At 36.4% G+C, this 27,766-nt stretch overlaps 1 protein-coding gene across 1 annotated transcript; it reads left to right on the forward strand.

Annotated features, from left to right (window-relative positions):
* The first annotated feature begins 5,346 nt into the window (after nucleotides 1-5,346).
* Nucleotides 5,347-17,342, forward strand: LOC101970299 (sulfotransferase 1C3). Its single transcript, XM_078029801.1, is given in 8 exon segments — nucleotides 5,347-5,513; nucleotides 9,247-9,398; nucleotides 10,030-10,127; nucleotides 12,250-12,376; nucleotides 15,355-15,385; nucleotides 15,387-15,447; nucleotides 15,577-15,757; nucleotides 17,230-17,342. Coding segments are annotated over 8 exon segments (930 nt in total).
* Nucleotides 17,343-27,766: the final 10,424 nt, after the last annotated feature.

Below are 27,766 nucleotides of genomic sequence, written 5' to 3' on the forward strand. Positions count from 1 at the left end.
TTTACTTTGTTTCCCAAATAAAGCATGCACACATCTTCTCCTGGGACAGTTATAAACTACTGCTTCTAAATTATGGTAGTTTTCATAGATCTGCCACTAAATCTTCTTATTTAATATACTAATGTAGAAGCATTAAGAGTATTATGTTCACATTTGTTTTTGTAATACTTTAATAATTATATTTCAGTTAACCTTTCTTGGAGATTTCATATGTTTTATATTATGCACTTAAAATATTAATTTGATAAAGTAAACTTAGACTCTACACTACAAATGGGTTCCATGGCACACAAAAAATGAAGAACCTTTGTCTTAGAAATTTCTAAAATTAAAATCAGTACTGAGTGTAGCTCAGTGTTAGTGCTCATGCTCAACATGCATAAAGCTCTGGGTCCCATCTCCAGCACCCAAAGCAGGAGAATTAAGACCTTTTTCTAGGATAGTTCTTGTTTTAATTATTTTCCCAAATAAAGACATGAAGTTTTTTGACACCAAGGAGAGATCAAACAACATTCTTTAATCTTTATTTCTGACCAAAGATTGTACTTAACAGCAGTCTTGCTATTAATACAGTACTTAAGAGCAGTACTGCTTTTACTCCCCTCCCAAGGAGAGGCATCCTGTCTAAATGTTTTTGGTTCTAAGCCAACGAGACTGTGGGAGCACAGGTAGAATGCTGGTGCATACGTTTTAACCAGTTTTCAAGGGCCAGGGTTTGGAGTGTCCTGTCTCCTTAAGCTACTTTGACAGAGCAAATGTTGTTGGCCTATGATGTCCTGGTCACTAACTTGTTGGGTTAAAGTAGAGAAACACACTCTCTTCATGCATTGCAGTTTGTGGCCTTCGCTCTTTCCCCAAAGGGCCCCTAGGTGGCAGTATGACACTGTTGTTTAATTCTCTGGTAGCTTTATCCTCTCACCTTGAGAAAGGGGCACATCCACAGTCATAGCAGATCTTGGGCTTCCACTTCCTTCTCTATTGTTCCATTCTTGCAGCAACCCTTTCCTTTTCTAGTTCTAAAGGAACGGATACAGTTTATTCTCAGACTTTAACACAGGACTGGCAAAGTATAGATGCTCAGTACGTAGGTAGAAAAGGATAGGAAATAAATCCTCAAGAAAAAGAAAGGTGGAGCTCTGGCTTCCCTTATTGGGCAATCTAAATGATCTACACAAGTTTCCACTGCAACACCCAGAAATTCTGGAAATACCTAATAAGTATCTCTTTTAAATCAACGGCTAAGCTCAACAGGAAAAAGAAATGGAAATCCCTTCTTATTGGTAACAAAGAAAGGACTGAAATCTAAGATGTGTTTGGCTGCTTCCGACCCTGCCTTGGAGGTGGGTGGGTATGGGGGATAGGTGGGGACTCAAAGTTGCTGCTGGCCTGGGTTATGTACAGAGGTGCTTCTCCAGTTTTAATGCAGCTCCTGGGGAGATTGCTAAAAGGCAGTTCTGTTATGGTCAACGTGAATCAGATTTCATAGATTTGCCACTAAATCTCCTTATTTAATATATTAATAAAGAAGTATTTATTAGTATATTTCCCAACAATCTCCTGCGGACTTCTTTTAAATAGCAAAGATGAAGATTTGGGTTTTATTGACTACATGGACACAAAAGAAGAGACCTTATGCTAAGTAACCCAGGGGTTGTAACTAAAACCCCTACATTTTGCCAGCTCTCTCAAGAGATTTACATCCTCATTTAAAGGAGGAGCTAGAAAAAATATTTGCAATTGCAAGAAGACAGCAGGCTCTACACATTTTTTGTTGTATCTTCGATTTCTCTGGTTTCTTGAATTTGTTTTTTGCTCAATCACTTTGCATATGATATTTCTGTGGGATTAAGTTCTGATTTTTCAAAAGTTTCCTGTTGACTTCCATGCTCTCAATATAATGTCGGTGAGTTATTTTTTATGTCTCTCCTTTTGTCCCATATTGTGTGCTAATTGAAAATGTGTTTTTAGAGACATTTATAGGGAAACTCAAAGACAAAAAGGAAGACAAAAATAAAAACACGATAGGAAATTATAGACTTTGATACTCAGAGGCACAGCAAACTAGAAACATAGTCTACCTTCTAGCCAGATAAAGATAACACTTAATAATACAAGCCTATTCAGTTCCTTATGCTTAAAACATCAACACATATTTCAAAAAAAATTACATGCATGCTAAAAAACTGAACAAGACTGAGATATACAAAAGTTTGGTGTTATCAGACTAGAAATTTTAAAAAAAACTATGATTAATAGGCTAAGAGTTTTAATAAAAAGGTAGAGAGCATGCAATAACAGATGAGCATCTGCTTGTATGAAGAGAGATGAGACTAAAAGAGATTCAAAAGGAAATGGGAGAAGTAAGCTTACAGATGAAGAGCTAAATGAAGTCAACCTGATATTTTAATCCAGATCTGGCTGGCTGTAAACAGAAACTATAATCTTCAAGTGGCAGAGGCCCAGTGCCATTCAAATATCTAGCAAAAATGTATGTTATCTGGTGATAGATGAAAACATAACATATGTAAGATCCCACTCTCAGTAGATTTATGTGCTATTATAACTTGGAATTTATCAGCAAGTTCTTAAATACTAATTATCATGTAGTTTTAGATAAGTTTTGCTATTATTGTTTTTGGTACTGTCATGCTAATAAAGAGATATTAAGTGAGGATATTAATTTTTATCATATAGATTTATTTAATTTATAATTAGCATAAATAATTTTGAAAGGTTTTTCAGATGTTACACCGTTACTACCTGAGTCTTATCTAGGATTTTCATGACTGTCTTTAAGTAAAATTACACTGATTTTTAAATAAAGTTTTCCAGGGCTGGGGATGTGGCTCAAGCGGTAGCGCGCTCGCCTGGCATGCGTGCGACCCGGGTTCGATCCTCAGCACCACATACCAACAAAGATGTTGTGTCTGCCGAGAACTAAAAAATAAATATTAAAAATTCTCTCTCTCTCTCTCTCTCTCTCTCTCTCTCTCTCTCTCTCTCTCTCCTCTCTTACTCTCTCTAAAAAAATAAATAAATAAATAAATAAAGTTTTCCAAATTCAGGGCTTTTGGCATGAAGGTAAGATAACACAAACAAGAGTTTAAGTGATTAAGTGAAAGCCTGGAGACCTAAATTTATTTATTTATTTTTAAAATATTTATTTACTTATTTACTAGTTTTAGGTAGACACAATATATTTATTTATTTATTTATTTTTACCTGGTGCTGAGAATTGAACCCACTGCCTCACACGTGTTAGGCAAACTCGATACCACTTGAGCCACACCCCCAGCCCCTGAGACCTAAATTTAAAATGGAAATCTCATATGTGAACTCATTAAGTATTCTCTCCTCAAAAATCTGCATATTCTTGACATGACCACTGGAAAGGTGTGGAAACCAATGCCCAGGTATGGTCAATTAGAATGACTGTTACACAGATGGAGGCTCATATTCCTATTCATTCTCCACAAAAAGAAGCTAGGGCAACTTGGAGATGCGACTGATTTCAAACTGAAGAAGATCCTAAAACCTCTTGTCACAACACACAACAAGGGAGCTGTTCACAATTCAGGTCAGGACTACAGCACTCAGAGCCAACTTAAGAAGGGTCCTACTGCTAAAGGTGGGATAATTTGAGTACCAATGTGTACAATTTATTGAAACACATTACACATCCTGAAATGTATAGGCTTTAATGAGCCTGGCATGTGTCAAGGAAAAACTGACACTTTGTCCTGCTTCCATCAGGGGGACACATGGCACATACCATATTTGCAGAGGGAAAAAAATCACTTTGCACCTTGAAATGAAGTCCATAAAAGGTTGTTATATGGCTTCTGGATGCCAACATAAGTGACATTGAGAGCATTTCTTTGGGTTTGATGATTCAAGAGCAAAGGCTGAGAGTGAGCAAAAATTGAGTGGGCTCAAGAGTCTTATCTAAGACTAGTGTAGGGGCGGTTCAACATCAGAAAAACCTATCAAAGTAGTTTAGCATAGGCATGACCTCTGGGTGATATGAAAATTTAATATCTCTTTATGATGAAGCAACAACAATAACAAAAAAATATAATAACCCAAACCTCTCAAAAATGTAGAAGAAAATTTCCTCAATTTGATATAGACTACTTGTGGAAAAACCACAGAAAATAGCCACTTGACGAAAATTCAAGAAACGTTTCTAAAACTATCTTTGTTTTTCTATCTGCACAAGGTCAGAAATTCCTCCATGGTGTCCTAAAGAATGCAAATTCCTTGAGAACTGCATTCCCGAAAAGAGTTACAGGATTGGGAAGTACTGCAAACTAAAATCTCCTCTTAGGTGCTCAAAATGACCATTAATGAATTAAAGGCCCCGACAGACAACCTACATCAAGCAAAACTCCTTCACTTTGTGTTTCTCAGAATTCCTCAAATGCATGTCACCATAGAATCCATTTCTCCCAGAACACTAATTAGCAAACGATAGAAATACATTCTTCTAGATATTTTGCTATAGGTTTAATATTTTCTCTCAGGAAGAGGAGAATTAACATTTGTTCATGTCAACTATATGAAAAGCTTTGTACATACTGAGTGTGTATGTTTTTGCATATTATGTTACCGTGACCCTAAACACATCTTTTGCCATTCTTCATCTTAACATATAAGTTATTTTCTGGTGACATAAGACTGATTCTGAAAGCACTTTTTCCAGGTGGTATAAGGAACTCAGTGTGTACAGCAGGATTAAATGTCCCGTTACAAATCAATAATCCCAATCTTCCAGTTAGTAGAATTTAATCAATACGTAAGAGTTTTTTCTTACTGTAAACCTGTGGTTCATATTGAAAAATGATCCCATAAGTGAACAAACTTATTTATAGAAAATCCTGTGTTTTGAATATTTGTCACTATCAGAGAATTGGCTCTAGAAAGTTCCTGAAAAACCATTGCTTTAATCTTTCTTCAATATTGTCTCATTTATAATTACATGAAATAGCATTTTGAAAATGATAAAGCAAAATATGAGGTATTATTATAATATTATTTGACCAGGCACTATTGTTGCTAAAACACAGAGTAGGAAAAAGACTATTTGAATGGTAAGTCTTTTGGTTGTCTTACATTTACCAAATTGCTTAGCCTCCACAACTTCAGAAATAGTATTACCTGTTTTATGGAGTTCCTGTGAAGATGAAATAAATAAAACAGAGTAACTTGTTGGGTGTACTTTTATGCTAGCTTTAATTTATTTTATGTCATTCAAGTCAACAACAGTAAATGGGAACCTTTACTATCAGCCATAAAACACAATAAATTATTTTAAATAGGGTTGACAATAGCAATCTTGGACCTCCAATGGCACAGATTGAGAAGAATGCTCATCCTCTGGAAAATAATTCAAATTTGTTGAACATTATAGAAGTGGATGGAGTACCTTTGCCAGTACTATCAAAAGAAATATGGAATAAAGTCTGTAATCTTCAAGCCCGACCTGATGACCTTATTCTGGCAACTTACCCAAAGTCAGGAAAATTTATTAAAATATATAATAATGTTAAGTCTTTGGACATGAAGCTACTGGATAATATGTAGTGCTCAATGTAACATCACTGGGATTTGGAGAGATACGATTGCCTAGTATGAAGACCTGCTGTTAGAATTATAGAAAATTTAGCTTCCTGGCCCCTTGGACACCAGTTTCCATAGTGCTCTCTCCTGATGGCCAAAACACTTTTCTAAATGCTTTGAAGTGCATCATTAATGACTACCTTCAGGAACAAATGACTTAGAAAAAATCAAGTTCAATAAATTGAATGAGGCATGATTTTTCTTTCACCATAATCCTTTAGTCAGAGCAGTCTTTCCCTTAAAACAGACCATAACATAGATGTCAGTTGTCATCCCAGAGAGTTAAAAAAGAGTTTGTCTACATATCCAAAGTTCTTAGAAGTTGTAAACTAAACCTTTATGTTCTGTTCCAGTTAAGTCTCATTAGAGAAACTCAAGGATTTGACCTTGATTTAAAAATGCACTGAACTTCTATTCTCTAAAAATTCTTATAAACAAATAGATCCAACAACAATAGGCACCCCTAGTGCCTGGATCCTGGTTTCTAACACTGTAATTTACCAAAAAGTACCAGGGCTCTCTGGGGAATTGTGATCCCAGTCCCCGGTGTGACTCCCTGTCCTGGAGAGAGACTCTACAGGGCAAATCTAGGACATTGTGCATATTAGAAAGCAAATAAATACTCAAAATTAATGGGATCGCGTCAGAAGAATCTTGAATATTCAAAAGAATAATGTCCCTAATTAGTAGAATATGATGAGGGATTGGATTGGATTTGTACTCCAATCACTATCAACTAGGAAACTGAAAGAAATAAAATAAAAACCACTGTTTGGCAATATTGGGCAACATTTGCCCAAGTCTGCAGTATTAAGACACTTTGTGAAGTTGGTGTAGTAACAGGGAATTTAAGGGAGTCATGTCAAGGAACTCAGTCACTAAATTCAAGAGCCAAAGATAAGAGTTATGGAAGTTTGCAATGACTACTTTGCCAGGCAGAGTGCCAGAGAGAAGGAAATAGAAAAAAAAAATGCCTCCGATATCTGTATAGGGGAGCCCTAGAGGATATGGTGAATACTGAATTGCATGTGCACAGGACCAGATTTCATGCGATCAAGCCAGGAACTACCAAGAAGCCAAATAATTCCTAAAGATCACACAAGGCTGGGAAATTTTGTGTTTCAAACATCCTGATAGGCAGAATTTTGGTCATTATAATCTGAGTCCTCTGGCATCATACCTGTGGTTATTTTATATTTCATGCCCAAAAGGATTTTGCACAGCTGTAATGAAAGTTACTGATTGGCTTACCTTGAGGTAGGGTGATTATCTTGGACTAGTTGAGCGGGCCTAACGAAATTACTTGAGGTCTTACAAACAGAAGAGAAAGTCAGAGAGATGTAATAGACCAAAAATTCAGAAATATATGAAGCATAACAAAAGTTTGATGCAGATAATTGGCTTAAAAATGAAGAGAGGCAAATATCAAAAAGCAGGAAACTCAATACTGTAACCACAGGGCCAAAAACATGTTTTGTATAATTTCAATCATTTTATATTTATTTGAGGATTTGTTTTAGAATCTATCCTATCATCTTTATGTTTACAAATGTTTAACTGGGTTCAGTGGCACATGCCTGTAATACCAGCAGCTGGGGAGGTGGATTGTGAGTTCAAAGCCAGCCTCAGCAAAAGCAAGGCACTGAGCAACTCAGTGAAACCCTGTCTCTAAATGAAATACAAACAAGGGCTGGGGATGTGGCTCAGTGGTCAAGTGCCCCTGAGTTCAATCCCTGGTGCCCCCCCAAAATATTTCATGTACACCTGAAGACAATGCAGATTGTGGTGCTAGTGGGTATAGTTCTCTGAAACTGTTACTAATTCACATTGGTTGACAAATTGTTAAGGTCTTTTATGTCCTTACTGATTTTTGATCTACTGGTCCTATCAATTACTGAGTGAAAGTTGTTGAAAATTTTAATTAATATTGTGGATTTCTCCACTTCTTTATTTTTTATAATTTTTGCTTTATGTGTTTGGAAGTTCTGTTACTTGGAACATACATATTTGGGATTGTTTAATCTAAATTATTAAAATGGATAAAAATCTTTATCTTTATCTCTGATAATAATCATTGTTATGATAGATATTGTCATTTTACCTGGTTTATAATTGTTAGTCTCATGGAATTAAATTCCCTGTAGTTACAGTATTGGCTCATTTTTCTTTATGTAAGATCTACTTCACAGAAAAAATGATGAGATCATTATTCAAAGTACATGTATGAAGACACAAATTGGGTGTCAACCTATTTTATATACAAACAGAGATATGAAAAATGGTGGTATATTTGGGTAATAAGAATTGTAATGCAAAAAATAAACAAAGTACATGTATAAAGATATGAATTGTCATGAACATACTATATATACAAAGACATGAAAAATTGTGTTCTATATGTGTTATAAGAACTGTAATGCATTCCATTGTCATGTACTTAAAAAAATAAAATAGATTAAATATTAAATAAATAAATAAATAAGGGAAAAAAAGAAGAAGAGATGGTGAGATTAGAATATTAACAATTTGAAACCCATAATGGAAAGTATTTCAGGCAGGATCATCAATGCATCCTACAATGATTAGATAAAATCAGAGGAAATCTGGCTAGTCATGTGGTACCAAAATGTCACTATACTACTTAATTTCTAATAGAAAATGAAAATATGTCCTTTTACAAGCAATATCTGGTGGCCACATACTTAACGAAATGATCAAAAGTCGTATCCTAAGAGTGAGCAAATTTGGCATAAGGTGCCTCTTGGCATAATGAAAGAAAGTATAAAGCATCACCTGCCTTCTCGCCAAAAAATGTTTTAACTTAACCTAATCAAAACTTAAATTCCAGTTTACGGAAGACCAAAGGAATGAGGAACAGGTTAAACATATTATGAGAAAGTGATCAGACAATTCTGGATTATAAAGGCATAACTACAAGATAGCTAGCTAACTGATTAAAAATCTACATCATGAAGAAATGAGAGGTTGATTAGAGACTGAGAGACAAAACTAAGGTAGTCCATGGAATTTAATTGGAAAAAAAATCTATAAATGGTGTTAGGAGGTAACTGGAAAGAATTTAATGTAGACAGAGTTCTTTATGATGTTAAGGAATCATTGTAAAATAGATGTGATGAGAAACACGTAGGAAACATGGTAGAAGGAGGTCATTTTGAGAGATGCATGCTGTGTCCTTAGACATGAAGCATTATCAGAGGCTTACTCTGAAGCAGATCAGTTTGTCCAATGATGGATGATAGATTAGATAGATTAGATTAGATTAGAGAGGTAAGAGATTGATTGATTTGAGACAGATTATAAAGATGATACATGGAGATAGACAAAGCCAACAGAGCAAAATGTTTTTAAAACTTGAAGTATTTGTATGTTTTTTTATATTATTTTACCTAGTTTTCTGTATGTTTAAAATTTTTCATAAAAAGTCTGGAATAAGTGCTCTAGATTATACCACAGGGGATTCTGTGACCACCTCCTGTCTCAGGGAAGGGAGGAAAGCTTCCTGTCTGTCCCTGCAACATTAATCTAATTTCAAAGTATTCTCATGTTACTGCCTTTATCCAAAATCTACATTTATTTCAGATGAAAAGCCAGTTACCTAAAAATCAGAGAATATTTCTGATGTTTTTCAGGTACAGCCTGGATGCAAGAAATTTTAGACATGATTCGAAATGATGGCGACGTGGCAAAATGCAGGCGAGCTGCTTCTCTGGAAAGACACCCCTTCCTTGAAGTAAAATACCCTCCTAAAGAGAAGCATGGTGAGTGACATGCAGCGAGGCTGAAAAAGCTTTGACTATAAGGTAGCAAGTCACATGCTGTGCCTTAAACAGGACTTCCACAGCAGCCTGGGCAGCCTATTTCGTTCCCAGGTCAACTTGGTCCTGGGTCAAGAAGTCAAACCCTGGATTTGGACACCTAATGTTCTCAGCTGATGAACTTTAGCTTTTCAACAAGTTATCCTTTCTATTTCTTGTCTGTCTCCTTCCCAGGTAGCTGCTGGCAAATACCCTTCTTCCTCTCTTTCTACTTTTTGTGCTCAAATCAATGAAAAACTCGAAAATTAGCACTGAGCTATTGTAAAAGTATATGGATGATTTCTGAAGAAAAAGAGGAAAGAAGAGGAGAGTGGATTATGATGGACATTCACAGAACTAATGAAGCAAGCTAAAGAACTTTCCTGAGTGTGTAGAAGTTCAGCGAATGAGGTGAAAGGAGAAAGCCTTAGCAGAAGGCCAGGATAGTTCACATGTCCTTGTGAATAGACAGTTGTTGTCTCTAAGTGAAAAATAAAATAAAATGAAATAACTCATTAGAATAATATTCAAACGTAAATTAAAGGATTTTCCAAGAGTGGCAAGAAAAAATGGAGAATATTCATTGCTTTTCCAGATTTGGAGATAGCTATTCAAATGCCCTCACCACAAATGCTAAAAACTCACCTTCCTTGGCATTTATTGCCACCATCTATCTGGAAACAGAACTGCAAGGTAAAGAAAGGGATTCTCAAACTTTATCCAACTTGGTGACATAAATGACGTAAGTGAAGATGTCTTTCAAAATAATGTGCTATTTTCCTTGAAATCAAGTATTTCATATGTTTGAAATCTACAGACGTCCATGGCTTCTAATATTCTATTTCCTCGGAGTTTATTGCATGATAACTCCTTGGCCACATGTTTAAAAGTAGAGTCTGTATTGCTACAAATTGGAGGGAGGAGCCTGAACAGAGGTAAACAAGTTTAAAAGTGAAAGACTTTTGCTTTGCTCTGCCAACGTACTGGAGGGTGTTTCCCCTGCCCTTGGAGGCAAAGGGCAAGATCTGCTTCCCAGCCAGGCTTCCAGGTCTCCGAAATCCACAGGCTGAATTCAAAACTTGGATCATTTTTACTTCCCTTGCCTCCATATGCAATCTCCAGTAAAGTTTGATTAATTCTTTGGTGTCTTTCTAATTTTCCCACTGTACAACATCACTTTGGCCGATACCCAAGTCAGGTCACTGTTGTCTTGTCTCCCAATTTTCCTGGCGGCTTCTTGTCTGAACACTTACAAACCCTCTTCTCCATCAGATACCAAAGCCACAAGTTGTGCCTTGAACAGGACGTCCACAGTGGCCTCAGCCAGGCTACTTCATTCCCAAGTCGACTTGTTCCTGGGTCAAGAAGTCAAACCCTAGATTTGGGCACCAGAGCCTCCTAGTGTTCGTCGCTCCTACTCTTCCTAAACTGAAAATCTAAGACTTGCTTTAAACATCCTCAGAAACTTAGAGACCTGCTTTAAACACATCCGCAGGTTGGCTGGAGATGAAGTGCAAGTTTTTTTCTATGACTTGTTATGCCTTTAGTCATCTGTGCCTTGCTTCAGCTCCAATCCAATCTCTAACCAACCCCCAGCAACACCCCCAGTTCTCACAGCAATCATCCTGAAAATCCTGCAGGTCCTTGAACACACAATGCTTCCTCATACCTGGGACCTTCCCACATGCTTTTCATGAGACTCCAGCATCCTCTCCCATCTTGACGTAGCTAATCCCTACTCGCTTTTCAGGTCTTTGCATAAATATCATCTGCTTAGAAACTTCCCCTCCTGCCCACATATGTACATGACCTAAGTGTGCATGTGTGCCAGTCATTGCATTCATCATGGTGCATTAACATTTTCCCATATTGACTCTTTGATACAGACTGTCAGCTCCTTGGAATAGGTAACTTGGTCTTGTTCAAATTTTTATTCTGAACATAATCTTAAACATAGCATTTGTTATGCATTTGTTGGATGAAAGATCATAAATACCCACTCGTCACATTACCAGGCCACTCTTCCTAATTTGCCTGAATTCCCAAGAGGCAGCCAAGTACAACCTGCCTATGAAAATATGCATGCATACGTAAGCATATCTAGATAGATAGACCAGAAAACCCACTCTAAACTCTGAGAGACTCTCTGAGACATTCTTCAGTTGAGAATCTCGTCACTGTGCATATATGTAATGAAGGAATTGCTTGGCTCCATCCCCGATTTTTCTGTTCCAGGACGGACCCCATCATGTACTAACTACAGATTACTATGAAAGTCCCTCAGATTCTCTAAATTTCAGTTACTTCATCAATTAAAGAATGATGGTTCCCCTTTCCTTTTCACATAATTCTAACATATATGGAAATCAAATAAGATGGTATATATAAAACGGTTTTCTCACTCCCCAATTTTTCCCTAAATGTAAAGCTGGAAAATTCCTATTCATTCCTTGAGATATGACTGAGACCTCAAGACTTCAACTCCATCTCCCCCAGGAATCCTCATTAACTCCTTCCCCTGTGACTACTCACCATGTCGTGTCAGATCTCAATGATTTGTAATACCACCCTAGATTTTGGTCACTTCCTGTATGATCTATGACCCTTGGAGGATGGAACGCTCTCATTTGCCTTTGGATTTCTTCATGTCTAACCAAATTTTAGGATCAAAGAGGCTTCGTTTATTTCATTACTATTTTAACTAATAAATAATGCATAGTACATTACATACTGAAAAGAGATGACATTATTATTGTACTGGAAGACTCTCCTCCAGTGTTTCTCCTCTGGTTTCCTTTCCTGTACTTGGGTTCAGATCATCTAGGTGGCTAGAAATGCCGAGGACTGCCTGGTACCCTTCTACTACTTCCACAAGATGACCTCAATGCTACCTGACCCTCAGAGCTGGGAAGAGTTTTGTGAGAATTTCATGTCAGGAAAATGTGAGTGCAAATTTATTGTGTGGTGTGCTATCTCTCTGGAGATTCTAAAAATAAACACCTCTAAAACTTGGTGGATAATAGTATAGGATATTATCCTGAGTGACCAGGTCTTACCGTGGGGACCTGTGACTGGGGAAGCCACTAAGAAGAAACTTTTCTCTAAAATTCATGCAAATGTGAGTTAAGGTCATCTGAGGGTATACCTATAGACACAAAGGTAAAAATTCTCAAATCCTGATTTGAGTTTCAAACTATCAACTTCAAAAATAAGGAAGAGAGGAGACTTATTTCATATGTAAAGACCTGGAGCAGGGGGAAGGTCACTGCTGTTGAATTAGAGGGCCACCTGGCACAGTCTCAAAAATCAGATGCTTCACAACCACAACCACCTGCTGCCTTTCCCCAGACCAGAATGTGCAATCTTAGAAATCTGCTCTACAGAGTCTTCCAATTTGACCCAGCAGTGAGATCCTTCATCCTCAGGTCAGGAGACCACATCTCTGGGGCAAGGAATCCCTTATGGCCATAGCATTCAAAAAAGAAGTTGGCCAGAATTGACCAGTATCCATTCAGGATAGTACGGATATCAAAACTTTCATAAGATTATCTCAAGGAAACAACATGTAGATGAACCAAGATACTAAAGGGTAATAAGGGGTGATTTAGTATGGGATAACTGTCCACACACATCTTTCAAAGCTTTAATGCAGAAGTACGATGAAGTGTTTTATTGTAGCTACAGGAGATAGAATAGACAAATGGATGAAGATGGCATCTGCTTCATTTAATTAATATCTCTCAAACAATTAAAACTTCTGTAAAAGAAGTGTCTGTGCTGTGATATTGAAAGACCTCAGTCCTTTAGCAGTCTGATTGTCTCAGCAAATATCTGTCAGGTTCTAGAACTGACTCCAGGAAGGAAGTAGGATCAGTTGACAATGATTAGTTTCTTATGTCCAATAATAAACAGAAAGGAAGGACAAAAACAATACTTTGTCAGAAATTCTGCAAAACAATACTTCAGAGCCTCTATTGACAATCCATTTATTTGATTAAATTTAATTAAATTTCCAAATAGAAAAGATTTTGCATTACCTCCATGATATCAGTATAACCAAACCTGACCATAGTCTCTTGAGTAAAAGGAAAAAATTACTATAATATGGATAAAAACATAAATTTAGAAAATCAATAAAAATGAATTCCATCAAGCATGTCTTTCAAGTATATCAATAGAGAAATCAATGTTAGAACAATTTCTCTAGAATCAAAAGAGACAAAAGGAGTAAAATAAGAAAAAGTATCAACCTAGCTTGTACTCCAAAGTGAATGGATTTTCCACTCCAGTCACGTACCTCATGATAAAGCTTCTGTCAATGGTGAACCACATACGGTGGTCCAAAAGATTACACCACCTAGTGATGTCACAGCCTCTGTGATGTTTGCACAATAGTGACATCATCTAACAACACATTTTTCAGACCATGCCACATCATTAAGTGACATATGAATGCTTTTATACAGATGATTTATTAGAATAGTCAAGGTAGGAGGAAGCATGGGAAAGAAAAAAAGAACCAAGCTTCTTTTGATTCCTCTCAGGTCTTACATTGTGACAATTAGGTTTATGCATCAGCTCGTCTATCGTACCAGTTATTTGATCAAACACCAATTCAATTGCCTCTCTGGGGAATTTTGTAGACGTGATTAACATCTACAGGTGGTTTTAAGGAGATTATCCTAAATAATGAGGATGGATCTCATCCAATCGGTTGAAAATCTTAACTGCAAAAACTAAAGTTTCTCAAAAAATAAAGAGTTCTGCTTCAAGACTACATCAAGGGCCTGCAATTGAAGCTCCATGGTAGAGCACTTGCCTAGCACATGCGAGGCCCTGGGTTCGATCCTCAGCACCACATAAAAATAAATAAATATAGTAAAGGCATTGTGTCCATCTACAACTAAAAAAAAAAAATTTAAAAAGACTAAATCAAGTCCTGTCTGAATTTCCAGACTGATTTACATGTTGACTTACAGGCCACACAATTGCAGGAACCAATTACCCTGGTAGTGAGAAACACACACACACACACACACATACACACACACACACACACACACACACACACTCCTGTTGATTCTCCTATTAGCCTTATGCTTCTGGACTCCCCTGACTTACATGTGCATCAGTCAGCATGATACATACCAGGGTTTTGATTAACTGCAAACACATATCTCTGCTCATAATGATTCAGAAGAGAATATTTCATGTACCTGCTTACTTGGTCTTTGGAATTTTCTCTTCTGAACAACATTTTCAATCATCTTTCAATCAAGTCTTTGTCCACTTCATGCAATGCTTACAACATAGTAAACACTGTTGAGATTACTATTGTGTTTGTAATGAATGCCCAGAATCAAACCCATAATGCCGTGATGCACAAAAACATCAGTGGCATGAAGTTAAAATACGATACAGGCTAGCTCCGGAATCCATCCAATTCTTTAAAAACTGGTGAAAAAGAATGTTTATTCCTTATTTACCTTAAGTGAAAATGGAAGTTCTCAGGGGCCCTCTCTTTCTGTAGCAGTGAAATCCCTTACTGAGAATGCATTTGCAGATTCCGCCAGGCAGCTGGAAGGCACAAGCAACAGGAAGACCCTAAGACTTAACTGCCTGATCCGGCAATTGAATCTGAAACTAAGTACTCTTTATCAGGAATAGGTGAAGCCTTTCATCACCTAAATGATCTAAAATGAATCCCTATACATAAATGTATGTGGGCAACATCACGTACAGTAAGTGTATCGCTGCTTCCTACTCTAAAGATGGACTGATTTCAAAAGTAGGAAATTCCTTCTCCTTTACTAAGTTTAATAAAACAACAGACACCTATTTCAAAGTGTCTAAATCATCTCATTGCCTTGGTTTTAGCCCAATACTGAGAACTAACAGTGTCCCTGCCTCTCTCTTCCAGTGGTTGGTGGGTCCTGGTATGACCATGTGAAGGTGGTAGACTGCAAAGGACAAGCACCGGATCCTCTTCTTCTTCTATGAAGATATCAAAAGGGTCAGTGGTACTGAGTGGTGTTGGGAAGACGCAGCAAAACCTCCAGGTGATTATGTCCTATACAATAAGCTGACTCTTGAGTTGGTAGCAATTTTTTTTCTCCCTTTGCATTTTTTTCTCTATGGCCAGAATCCAAAATGTGAGATCCATAAAGTGTTGAAATTCTTGGGGAAAACTTTGCCAGAGGATGTTATTGAAGAAATCATCTACCTTACTTCATTCCATGTGATGAAGAAAAATCCTATGGCCAACCAATTTTCTGTACCTACCCACATTTACAATCAAAGCATCTCAAAATTCCTGAGAAAAGGTTGGTAACATTTTTTTCTATTTAATCCAGTTCTGAAAATATTCTGCCTTGTAAGTGAAAATAATTTAAACTTGGATTTCGTGAAGAAGTGGTATGATTCAGTCCAATTAAGACTGTCGTTGCTTCACCCTGCTCTCTTGGTGAGAGCTGGTGCCAATGGCTGTCAGACTCGAGTTTAGTAAGAGACCTCTAGAGAATGTGCTGATGCACCAATCGCTGGGCCTCACTCCTGGAGACCTGACCAGAGGCCCAAGAACTTGCCTTATAATAAGGGCGATGCTGACAATGGTGGCGACTTTGAGGAAGAAAAGCCCAGCTCGACTACAACCTCACCGAAGTCTCTTGCGTTCTCTGAACAAGCTTCAACATTTTCTCCTTTGGTCTGTCACTGTTTCTTAGCACACGACTTTATAACTACTTGTTTCCACCCCTGTCTCCACAGTGAGTCTATGCATTGTCCAGAAGAGAATATTGTATGCAGTGCTGTTTCACTAGCACAAGTACACAACTTCATACCTTGTAGGAGCCAATACACACCACCCGAGAAAGAGTGAATAAGGGAGATATTGTTTGTGTTCTCAAGAAGTAAGCAGAATAGACAAAGAAATAGACACATAAATGTAATGCTAAAATAATAAGGGCTGGAGCTGGAGCTCTGTGGCAGAGCATTTGCCTTGCATGTGTGAGGCACTGGGTTCCATCCTCAGCACCAAATAAAAATAAAAAAATAAATAAAGATATTGTGTCCATCTACAACTGAAAAAAATTTTTTTAAAGAATAAATAGGGAGATTTCCTAGCGGGTTCCCAATACTACTCCAGCTGACTATTCAAAATCATTTTAAAAGCCCTGATTCCCTGAAGATTCCAATTTATTGGTTGTACTTAGAATCTGGAATTCTATCGTATTATCAAACAGTTGGATTAATCTCATTGCAGAAGGGTGGAAAACCAGTAGAAATAAAGAAGTAGAAGAATTTGGAGAAACAATTCATTGGTTCTACTATTGGTTGAACTTCGAAGGTACAATAGTTTGAGGAAGATCACTTGTATCCAAATATCACTTAGGAAAAAATGAAGAAGTGTCTTTAATTTCACCCAACAGGAAAAAAAAATGCTATCCAACAATGCAACTAATGCTTTGTAAGCTATTTCACTGTTTCTCGTGGAACATATGTAGGGTTGAAGAATTCCATAGGAACTTGTGTTAGGTGCCCCAGAGCCACTAATGTCCAGGAACCAGAAAAATCTGCCCCACCCAGCGCATGTCAATGGGGCTTGGGGAACTTGAAAAAGGAACTTGAATGTGTCCTGTGCTTTGTGGTTTGAGGGTCAGATGTAGTGGGCTGAGGAGCATCCATGATGGGAAAATAAGGTGGAGTAAATTAATCCATGGGGCAGAAATCAGCGGAGTGTGGGGAGGTCAGGTGGAGACGGCTGAGAGACTTTCTATACTTGTTTGCTCTCTTTCAGGAATCCTTGGAGACCGGAAGAACCATTTTACTGTGGCTATGAATGAGATATTCAATGAAGACTATAAAAAGAAGATGGCAGGGACCACACTGACCTTCTGTGCAGAGATCTGAGAAGAGAATAAAGAGACTATGTCGAGCACCCTGCCTGCTATTCTGTTGAGCAGGGTGGAGGGACTGAATGTGAAGCTCATTAGAATTCAGTCTCTCTCTCCCAGGAGCTTGGTTAGTCTGACAGGATACTAAAACATGATTTAACATGTCAATCAACCTGCTACCAGAGCAAATAAAATAAGAGGAATGGAGAGCAGTGCCTGAGTGTTATGGGGATTTTTCCTAATAAGTTAGGTTTTCTTGTGGGTGACAGATGAAGCAAGATAGACAATTGTATGATACCTACACATGTGTAATCTAACATGAATTCCACAAAAAAGAAGCAGATATCACAAGCTCCATTATTAAAAGAGATGACAATGCCTAGGCATAGAGCATTTATGTGTAAGTGCCTGCTGTAACATTAGCGATATGGTGGCATATGAGATAAACAGATGCAAGGAATAAACAACAATACCTAGATTACTTCTTTCCAAGAGAAGGCCAGCATCCACACTTGAAAGACTTCTACCCACTGAAAAATCAGAAAATATTTCCAATCAAATGGATAAACAAAGCAAAAAGATATACTTTCATCCTAACCCCACCATGATTGTCATGCCTTACACTCAGAAAGAAAACTCCAACTCCTAGCTTCCTTCTGATGGGTGAGATACAGTGCCTGTATCAGTTTGTTCTGCATTACAATTGCAGCATACCTGAGTCTGGGTGAATTTTATTTTAAAAAAGATGTCAAACACAAATAGTCTATTAGAGGTACCTAGAATATGTGGACAGGCTGATTGGGAAGATCAGTGTACTAAGAATTGGTGAAATGATCTCTTTATCTGATTCTCAGAAGCTAGCACAGATAGTCAAAATGAAAAAAAACCAGGAAATATGTTCCAAATAAAGGAACAAGATAAATTTCCAGAAATCAAGTAATCTACTCAGTTTTTCATTATTATGACAAACTGCTTGAGGCAGGTACTTATAAAGAAAAAGATGTTTAATTTGCTTATAGTTTGGGATACTGAAAATTCAGACAGCATTGTACAGGCTCTGGTAAGGGTCTTTCCCAGTTCCAGCTGCATCACCTTACGGTACAACTGTATTATAAGAATGCAGGTCCAGTGATTTCATGGTGGTGTAAAAAGCAGAAAGAAATCCAAACGTCAGAATCCAGATTTTACAACAACTTTCTCTCAAAAGAACTTACTCCAGGCATTGAAGGAAATGCCTGAAGTGACCTAAGGATCTTCCACTGTGTCTCACGTCTTAATGATTCCATGAACTCCTACATCACCACACTGGGGCTAAAACCTGAACACTTAGTCCCTCAGGAGTCACCGCAAATCCATACCATAGCCCCAACCATAATGAAGTGTAGATATGCAATTTAGCTAAAGGACATTCAGAACATTGCCCAACAAGAGAAGGAGAGAAATGCAGTCTGAGAACTTCAGGAAAGAGATAGAAAATATTAAAATGTAAATCATCACACTGAAGACTATAATATCTGAGCTCAAAAATTTAACCAAAGGGCACAACAACAGACAAACTCAAGCAGAAGAAAGGACTAGTGAACTTGAAGATAAATCTCTGGAAATCATCCAATCTGAGAAACAAAAAGAAAAAAAAGATAATAAAGACAGCCAAAGGAGCTTATGGAATGCCATCAGCAGTATACTGTATGCATTACGCATGGACTCATAAAAAGAGAGAAAGAAATTGGAAGCATATTCAAATAAATAATGGAAGAAAAAAACAAAAGTACAGATTAGATTAGATCTGTCTAATTAAAGGCAAAGAGAGAATTTTGAAAGCTGCAAGGGAAAAGTGACTTGTTACATATAAGAAAACATGCACAATCATATTAACAAAATCATCAACAGGATCCAGAGACCAGAAGGAAATAGGATAGCATTTTTTAAAAATTTAAAGGAGGGGCTGTGGCTCTGTGGTAGGGCATTAGAGTACCATGCACAAGGTCCTGGGTTTGATATTTGAGAGGAGGGGGTGTGGGGAAGGAGGAGAAAGAAAGAAGGAGAAGAAGGAGGAGGAGAAGGGGGAGAGGAGGGGGAGGGGGAGGAGGAGGAGGAGGAAGGGGGAGAGAAAGAAAGAAAGGAATAAAGAACAAACTTGCTAACCAAGAACATGTATCCTGTTTTAAAATAAAATTAAGAGGACATCAAAACTTTCTCAGATAAACAAAAAGTAAAGGATTTTTTTTTTACCATCAAATCTACCTTATAAGAAATGCTAAAAGAAATCCTTCATGTTGAAGGGAATGACCAATAAGCAGCAATATGAAAATATATGACAATATAAAACTCACTGGTAATAGTAATTATATAGTCAACCCCACAACACTCTACTGAAATGTTGGTATGGAAATTACACCTCAAATATAAAGATTTAAAAACATTTTTTAAAAGTTCCAAATGATTTTCAAGAGATATAAGCTACAAAAGCAAATTGGAGGAGTAAAAGTGCAAAGTTTGTGCAAGTGATCAAAGCAAAGATGTTATCAGCGTAACATGTCCTATTATTAATATCATTAGTGTAAAGCGTTTTATATAAACTTCATGGTACCTACAGAGTATGAATCTTTAGTAGAAACACAAAAAATTAAAAAGATTGAAAGCACACGATGATAGAAATCATCAAATCACAAAAGAATACAGAAAGAGAGGAATAAAAGAACAAAGAATCAACAAACCTCCCCAATTCAGGAGTTCAGAATAAAATTAATTAGATTATAAATAAATTTATTATAATTTTTTAAAAAAAGAATCAACAAACTAACCAGAAAACACAATAGTAAGCATTATCTCTCAATAGTATTTTAGAATATAAATGAACTAAAATCTCTAATAAAGAGAAACTGAGTGATTGAACATATTTGAAAACAAATGAGCAACGCTGGAGTCTTCACAATACCTGATTTCAAATTAAGCTATCGAGCTATAGTAACAATAACTACATGGTACTGGCATAAAAAAGAATCATAAACCAATTGTACAGAATAAAAGAGACAAACCCACATATCTATTGTCATGTGATCCTTGATAAATGTGCCAAAAACATAAATTGGAGACAAGATAGCCTTTTAAACAAATACTGTGGGGAAAACTGGTTACCCTTATGTAGAAGAATGAAACTAGACCCTAATCTCTCACCCTGCACAGAAATCAACTCAAAATGGATCAAAGACTTAGGAATTAAGACCAGAAACTATCCAACTCCTAGAAGAAAATGTGTGTTCAACACTGCAGAATATAGGTCCAGGTGATGTTGTTCTCAATTGAACATCTAAAGTTTAAGAAATAATTTCAAGTGTTAATAAATCAGGGGCAGGGGCTAGGGTGGTAGTTCAGTAGTAGAGTGTTCACCTAGCACGCATGAAGCACTGGGTTCCATCCTCAGCACCACATAAAAATAAAAATATTGTGTCAATCTAAAAATAAAGAATAAATACTAAAAAAAGAGTTAATAAATGAGATGGTATCAAATTAAAAAGCTACTGCATACAAAGAAAACAATTGAGAATGTGAAGAGAGAACCCACAGAATGTGATGAAACCTGTGTTAGCTACAGAGGATTAATATCAAGAATATAAAAAGAACTCAAAAATTTAATGTCAAAAACCTCCAATAACCCAATTAATAAATAGACAAAGGAATTAAACAGAAACTCTCAAAAAAAAAGAAGTACAAATGGCCAATGTATATATGAACAAATGTTCAACATTATTAGCAATTAAGGAAATGCAAATCAAAATTACACTGAGTTTTCATCTCACACCAGTCAAAATGGCAGTTATCAAGAATACAAACAATAAATGCTGGAAAGAATGTGGAGAAAAAGGAACTTTTACATTGTTGGTGGGATTGTAAAATACTAAAAACCACTATGGAAATCAATATGGATCTTCCTCAAAAGACTAGGCATGGAACTATCATAGGAATCAGCTATACCATTCCTTTAATTCTAAAGAATTAAAGTCATCATAACACAGTTATACAAGCAGTTCCCTGTTTATAGAAGCACAATTCACAATAGCAAAACTGTGGAACTAGCCTAGTTGTCCATCTACAAGTAGATGGATAAAGAGAATGTAGTATACATACACAGTGGAGTTTTATTTTGCCATAAAGAAAAATGAAATTATGTCATTTGTAGGAAAAATGGATGAAACTTGAGATCATTATTTTAAGTAAAATAAGCCAGACTCCAAAGGTCAAGGGTCATATGTTTTCTCTCACATGTGTAAGCTAGAGAAGAAAAAGGTAAAGAAACGTGGTGATGGTGGTGGGGATCTCATGAAAAGCAAAGGCAGATCACAGAGTAGACAGAGTAGAGAAAAGAGACCAGGAGGAGAGAGGAGGAGAGGGAAAGAGGAAATACTGCAGAATGATATTGGCCAAATTATATTGTTATATTGTATGCATGTATGAATATATAACAACAAATCCCACCGTTATATGCAACCATAACGAACCAGTAAAAAATACGGAAAAAATAAAAACAAAACAAAACAAAAAACTCAACCATAGGCTACAAGAGACCAATTCCTTCATCAGTTCCATTTTGCTTATAATTGAACAGATGTAAAAGGCAATCCACACAAATAGGAACCAAAGACAGCAGTGTTATCTATACTTTAGTCAAACAAAAATATACTTTAACTAAAAATGTGTATCATTATAATGACAAAGGGTAAATTCACCAAAAAGATAAAACAGTTCTAACTATATATGCACCCAACATCAGAGAACCTAAATATATAAAGAAAACGGCAGATCAACAGACTGAAGAAAGGTGAAGCCTATATTACCACTCCACGTCGGTGTAGGCAGATCTGGGCTGGGCCTGGGCTGGGCCTGGGCTGGGCCTGGGCTTCCACAGTGTCTGCTGGACTCTCAGAATTCTCTGTTAAGTGAAAGCCAACTAAATGGAATAAATCAGAACATTTCCTCCACCACCCTTGGAATTCATCCGTTCATGACCAACTAATATGAAAATCATCTCTGGGAAACATTATATCTGCATATCCTTGCAGGAATTAAATAAAGGGCATAATACTGAGATTCCAGTTCGTAACAAGGGCTGATATTTTGTTTTGCTTTATTTTGTTTTTAAAATTTTTTAACTGACAGAATTTTCATTCATTCAGAGGTTAGAATAATGATAACAGGGTAATTAGCATTTGTCTTCTCAAACATTTACCATTTTTCTGTGTTGGAATCTTCGAAGTCTTCACTCCTAATTATTTTGAAATAGATAATAAGTTGTTGTGGACTTTGGTTACTCTACTGTTTTGTTTTGTTCTGTTTGTGCTATTGCGTAGCAGTTTTGATTTAGCTTCTGTGTGAGTGATTTTCCTGTTGCCTCTACCTTTTGTTCAACTATTTTCTAATTGATTTATGAAGTATGGTTCTATTCATATATTATATATTTATGTGTGCATTTAATTTTTTTCCAGTCTTCTATGTTTATAATTTATCATGCAGAAAATTTTCTCTTTTCTGAAATTTTCAGGCTTTATAATTATCTTCTTGAATGGATTTTGATATTTATTTCAAGACTAAGAAGATATTCATTCATCTCTTGGGGCATTATGAAGCATTTATAGTTCAAGTCTTCAGTCCATACATAATAGTATATAGTGTCAGGTGGGGATCTGTCTCTTTCCCAATTTTTCAAACAATGATCAAACAACATGCTATTTCCCCAAAACTGGGATTCTACTTTCACTCTTTCTAAAGCTATGAATAAATATATTCTCTTCCACTAAGAATATGTATTTTCTATGACAATGCCAAACTTTGGAGAGAATAATATCTCCTCTCCCTTATTATTTTTTATTTTTCAATTTTATTTTAATTTAATGTAATCATTCTTTCATGGGCTGGGATTATAGCTGTGTTAGAGCACTTGCCTTACATGTATAAGGCCCTAAGTCCAACCTCAGCACCACACACAAAAAATATTTTTCATATGAAAGTTTTAATATTTTCAGGGTCAAAGAGAAATAGCAATTTGATTGAAAGTATTATATCTTAATTTTAAAAATATTTTTATATTTTTACATACTTATATTGAATCTTTACTTCCAGAAATATGTAATTTTATTATACATATAAAATTTTCTTTGTCTAACAATCTTTTCATATTGATATAAACATATTTTGTTAATTTTATTTTTAATTTTTTTGCAATCAGGAAAGGAAACTTCTGTATATTTTCTGTATATTTTCCAACTTTTTCTTCAGTGGTAGCATTCAGGAAAGTTAACTGATCATGTGTCTATTATGTATATGTTGTATACACACATGCATGTGGATATACAAATTCCTTCATTAGTTCCCATAGTTTCCTTTTACTCTCTCCTGCCCAGGAGTCCAGCTAGGTCCATTCCACAGATAACCTTTCTCTCTACACAGAAATGATGACCAGCCAGACCACCCAGAGTCCAGCCCAGTGGGAGGAATTATCCTCTTCACTATCTTCAGTGCCAATCCAAGAACCTGGAAACAGTCTGTAATTGGTTCTCAAGAACCAATGGAACACAAAGGCTGTAAATCCATTATGGCTCCAGGGTTTCCCTTATCAATCTATCGACTATTCCTAGGGAACTCCTCACAAAGCATGAAGGAGAGATGTTGGTGCAAATGAAGGAAGTGTTGAAGGGACAAGTGTGGGGAAGTCATTCATGAAGCACAGACCTTCCGGATCTGCTGAGACTCTCATCTCAATGCCCTTTCCAATATCTGAAGGGTTGCTGCTTATGCAAACTTTTTTTTAAAGATCACAGCAACCAACTCTGACTGAATAATCACTGGACCTTTCATGGTCTGGTGTTCCATCTCTACTGTGACTGAGTACTGTGCCAGGGATCGGCTTCATATTGGTCCACAGCATTACACTATAAATGGTGTGGTCTGGTCTTGCTCTTTATAGCACCTTGGAGTCCATATTGTGATCTCCTATTGAGATTTGACAGAAGCTCAACACAGCATCTTCCTTTTCCACTGAATGAAAGCATTTTTCTCTTCTTCTAGAACAGCGATTCTCAATTGGGAGTGATTTTGCTACCCCTGCTCCCTGTGTCAAGGGACATATTTGGAAACATTTTTGATTGCCACACTAGGCTAATGCTATAGGCATCCAGTAGGTAGGAGTTTTGCATACTGATAAAGTTCTTCAATGCACAGGACAAAAAACAACAAGGACTAATTCAGCTCAAAATTTCATTATGATGAAGTTGAAAACTCTGCTGTATGACCCTGTTCCTATAAAACAGAAAGGGGAGGTATTTCCCTGTTGAACCATCATGAGGCCAACCTACAGGTCCAAAGTTTCAAGGGAAAATAGAAGCTCAAGGTTCTTCGGACGCCCCAAGTCTTAGAGACTCTCCTTCCACACTTGGGCTCTGACTTTAGCAAAGATGTTCGTCAAGGCTGCATTGTCCATCTCCTTTGCAGTTCTTCCACTCTGACCATTGAAACTTGAACTTCAGTGTTTCCTCCAATAGAGGGAGACTACAGTCTTTTTAACATTTCCAAGGAAGACTTCAGACTCCACAGTATTCACTGAATTGATGATTGACAAATATAAGACTTTAATTCTATTCCTTTAGCACATTGACAGAGTTTAACAACAGCCAATTCACCCCACAATTACTACTGGCATTTGTAGATCACGATTTCATCTATACAGAAAAGACATTGATATTTTGCATTTATCCCTATGTACAATCAGTAACTACAAATGAAGATGTAAAAAGGCATTACATTCACAGTAGTCCTGAAAAGAACCAATAAAATATAGAAATAAATGTAAGAAAAAGATAACAATAGTTATTAATAAAAAGGATCAAAAGAAGAAGACATGAAACATAGTATGATATAGTATATTCTTAAGAATGAAATAATATAAAAAGTTAAATCTTCCAAAATTTACACATCAATTTAATGTAAAGCCAATCTCATAGTTGAATATATTAAAATTAAATTTCAATTTTATATGGAAGGTTAAAAGACTGACAGTATCCAATAAAATAATTTTAAAGGAAACAGTAAGCCATTGTCTTATCAAATATTAAATTACAAAGGAAGAGTATTTGTAATATTAGAGTAGAAATAAAGAGATGAATAGGGAAATTTTTCCCAAGATAGATAAATTTGATATATTTTAAAATTGATATAATCATTGAAATTTGCATTATTTGATCATTTGTGCTAGCAAAATTGACCATCTAGCTGGAAGAAAATTAAATGGAAATACTAGCTCCTTCTATATGCAAAAATAAATTCCATCTGATTAAAGAGTTAAATTTACAAAAAAATGAACAATATAAGTATTTGGAAATGAATCAGGGCATTGAATATACAACTTAAGTTCTGGATTTCTTTTAATCAAGGAGGAAAGAAAAATTTATAGAGGAAAAGATAAATCTATTTAAATATATTTTAAATACTTTTTAATGATTTCAGGAGGCAAAATTAACACAAAAATCAAAAGACAAATGGTATTTAGGGAACAATATTTGCAGGTAGACAAATCATGTTGAACCATCATGGCCTATAGCATGCAAATGACTTATCAATTAAGAAAAAAATGTAAATATCACAATAGAAAAATAGGCAAGAAATAGAATAGGCAATTCACAAAATTAAAGTCCAAGCACAAAAAAACTTTTAAAAAGATCTATAGCTACCAGGGAAGTACAATTTAAGAACAGCCATAATGAACAATATGAAAAACGTGGCTAAAGTTTTAAAAATGAAAAGAATGATAACATCTTCTGTGAACCTGGAGTGGGCAAAATTAGGAAGATGACTGTTAGTATGCTTGCAAAAATGTGATTTTTAGGGACCTTTACAAGAACAGGTTGATATCTGCTTTGAAAAAGAACGTGAATACTCTGAGCCCAGGAACCTCCCACCTTCTATTGGAAAGTGTTCCTAGAACAAACATATGTAAAGACACAGGACATGTGTGTGATGTGGTTTGTAGGATAGTGAATATAATTTGTAAACACTGTGAAAGCCTCTGAAAAAAGAGAGTTAATAAATCAGACATCTGTAGGGATTTGTATGATTGTTTATTTTATTGCACATACAAAGTATTCTGAGTCAGAAAACTGGCTTTTATTTGCTTGCTCCCTTTTTCTTTTTCTTTCTGTTGGGGCTCAACCCTGGCCCTGTACATGCAAGGCAAAGCACTCTGCTGCTGAGCTATACCCTCAGTCTCTATTTCTCTAATTACCTCACCACAAATAAATTTGCCTCCTTTTCCCTAAGTGCTAGATCCCCTCACCCCAGATCTCAGACCAACCCCTGGAGTGGCTCAGTGAAAACCAGGTGGAAACTTTTCCTACATGAGCATCAAGGCCCTGCATAGGCCAGAAACGAGGGAGGGAAGAGTTTTCCTGCTTATAAAGGGGAAGGAGGCAGCACGCTTGAAGGGGTCTCTTCTTTAATCCAACTTTTTGGCAATAAAATCTCTAAAGGTGAAGAGCGTACCTTTGATTTAGAGATGTCTCCAAGTTCCAAGGCTCGTTCATCCTTAAAATACAAACACCTGGGAAGATTGCAAACACCGAAGGAGATTGCAGCTCCACTCTCCCAGGTACCCTAGGTCTTAACCTAACCTAGGTCATAACCTTTTAGTCCTCGGGGGAAAGCTAAAGAGAAATTTTATTAACATTTAAATCAGAGCAATTAACTAGACAAATGGCTACAGACCTAATTCTTTTTTTTTTTAAAGAGAGAGTGAGAGAGGAGAGAGAGAGAGAGTTTTTTAATATTTATTTTTTAGTTCTCGGCGGACACAACATCTTTGTTGGTATGTGGTGCTGAGGATCGAACCCAGGCCACACGCATGCCAGGCTACCGCTTGAGCCACATCCCCAGCCCCAGACCTAATTCTTAAGGATGTAAAGTCTCAGGAGGCCAGGGCTTTTTATAGAATTGATAAAAATAAATCCAAAAGTTTTATTTCCCCACATATCCACCTCATTGAACGTTACTCAGTCATAAAAACAAATGAGCCTGAGCTATTTATCAGATGGATTTGCAGGATTCACAGAGGTACAAAATGCATGGTAGTGCAAAGTGTGACCTCAGTTTTACAACATAAACAATAAACGTACTGATGCACATTATATAAAAGTGTTTAAGCATGACAAAAGATATGCACATCAGATTTTTAGCTAATTAAAGAGGTGTGGAATATACACTAGTGAGAGGGGAAGAAAACAAACATTCACATATAAAATTTCATTTGGAAAGAACGCCAGTATAAAAATTCTCTGTGAGGTAATACCATTTTTATTAACGATGATATATCCATGTGTAAGCATAAATGTGTATAGATATGTCACATTTGAGTTTATGAATGTAGTTGTAGAATATCTATATTTGAGTGTGAGTATG

The sequence above is a fragment of the Ictidomys tridecemlineatus genome, chromosome 12, assembly GCF_052094955.1.
Source record: "Ictidomys tridecemlineatus isolate mIctTri1 chromosome 12, mIctTri1.hap1, whole genome shotgun sequence".
Classification (NCBI taxonomy): domain Eukaryota; kingdom Metazoa; phylum Chordata; class Mammalia; order Rodentia; family Sciuridae; genus Ictidomys; species Ictidomys tridecemlineatus.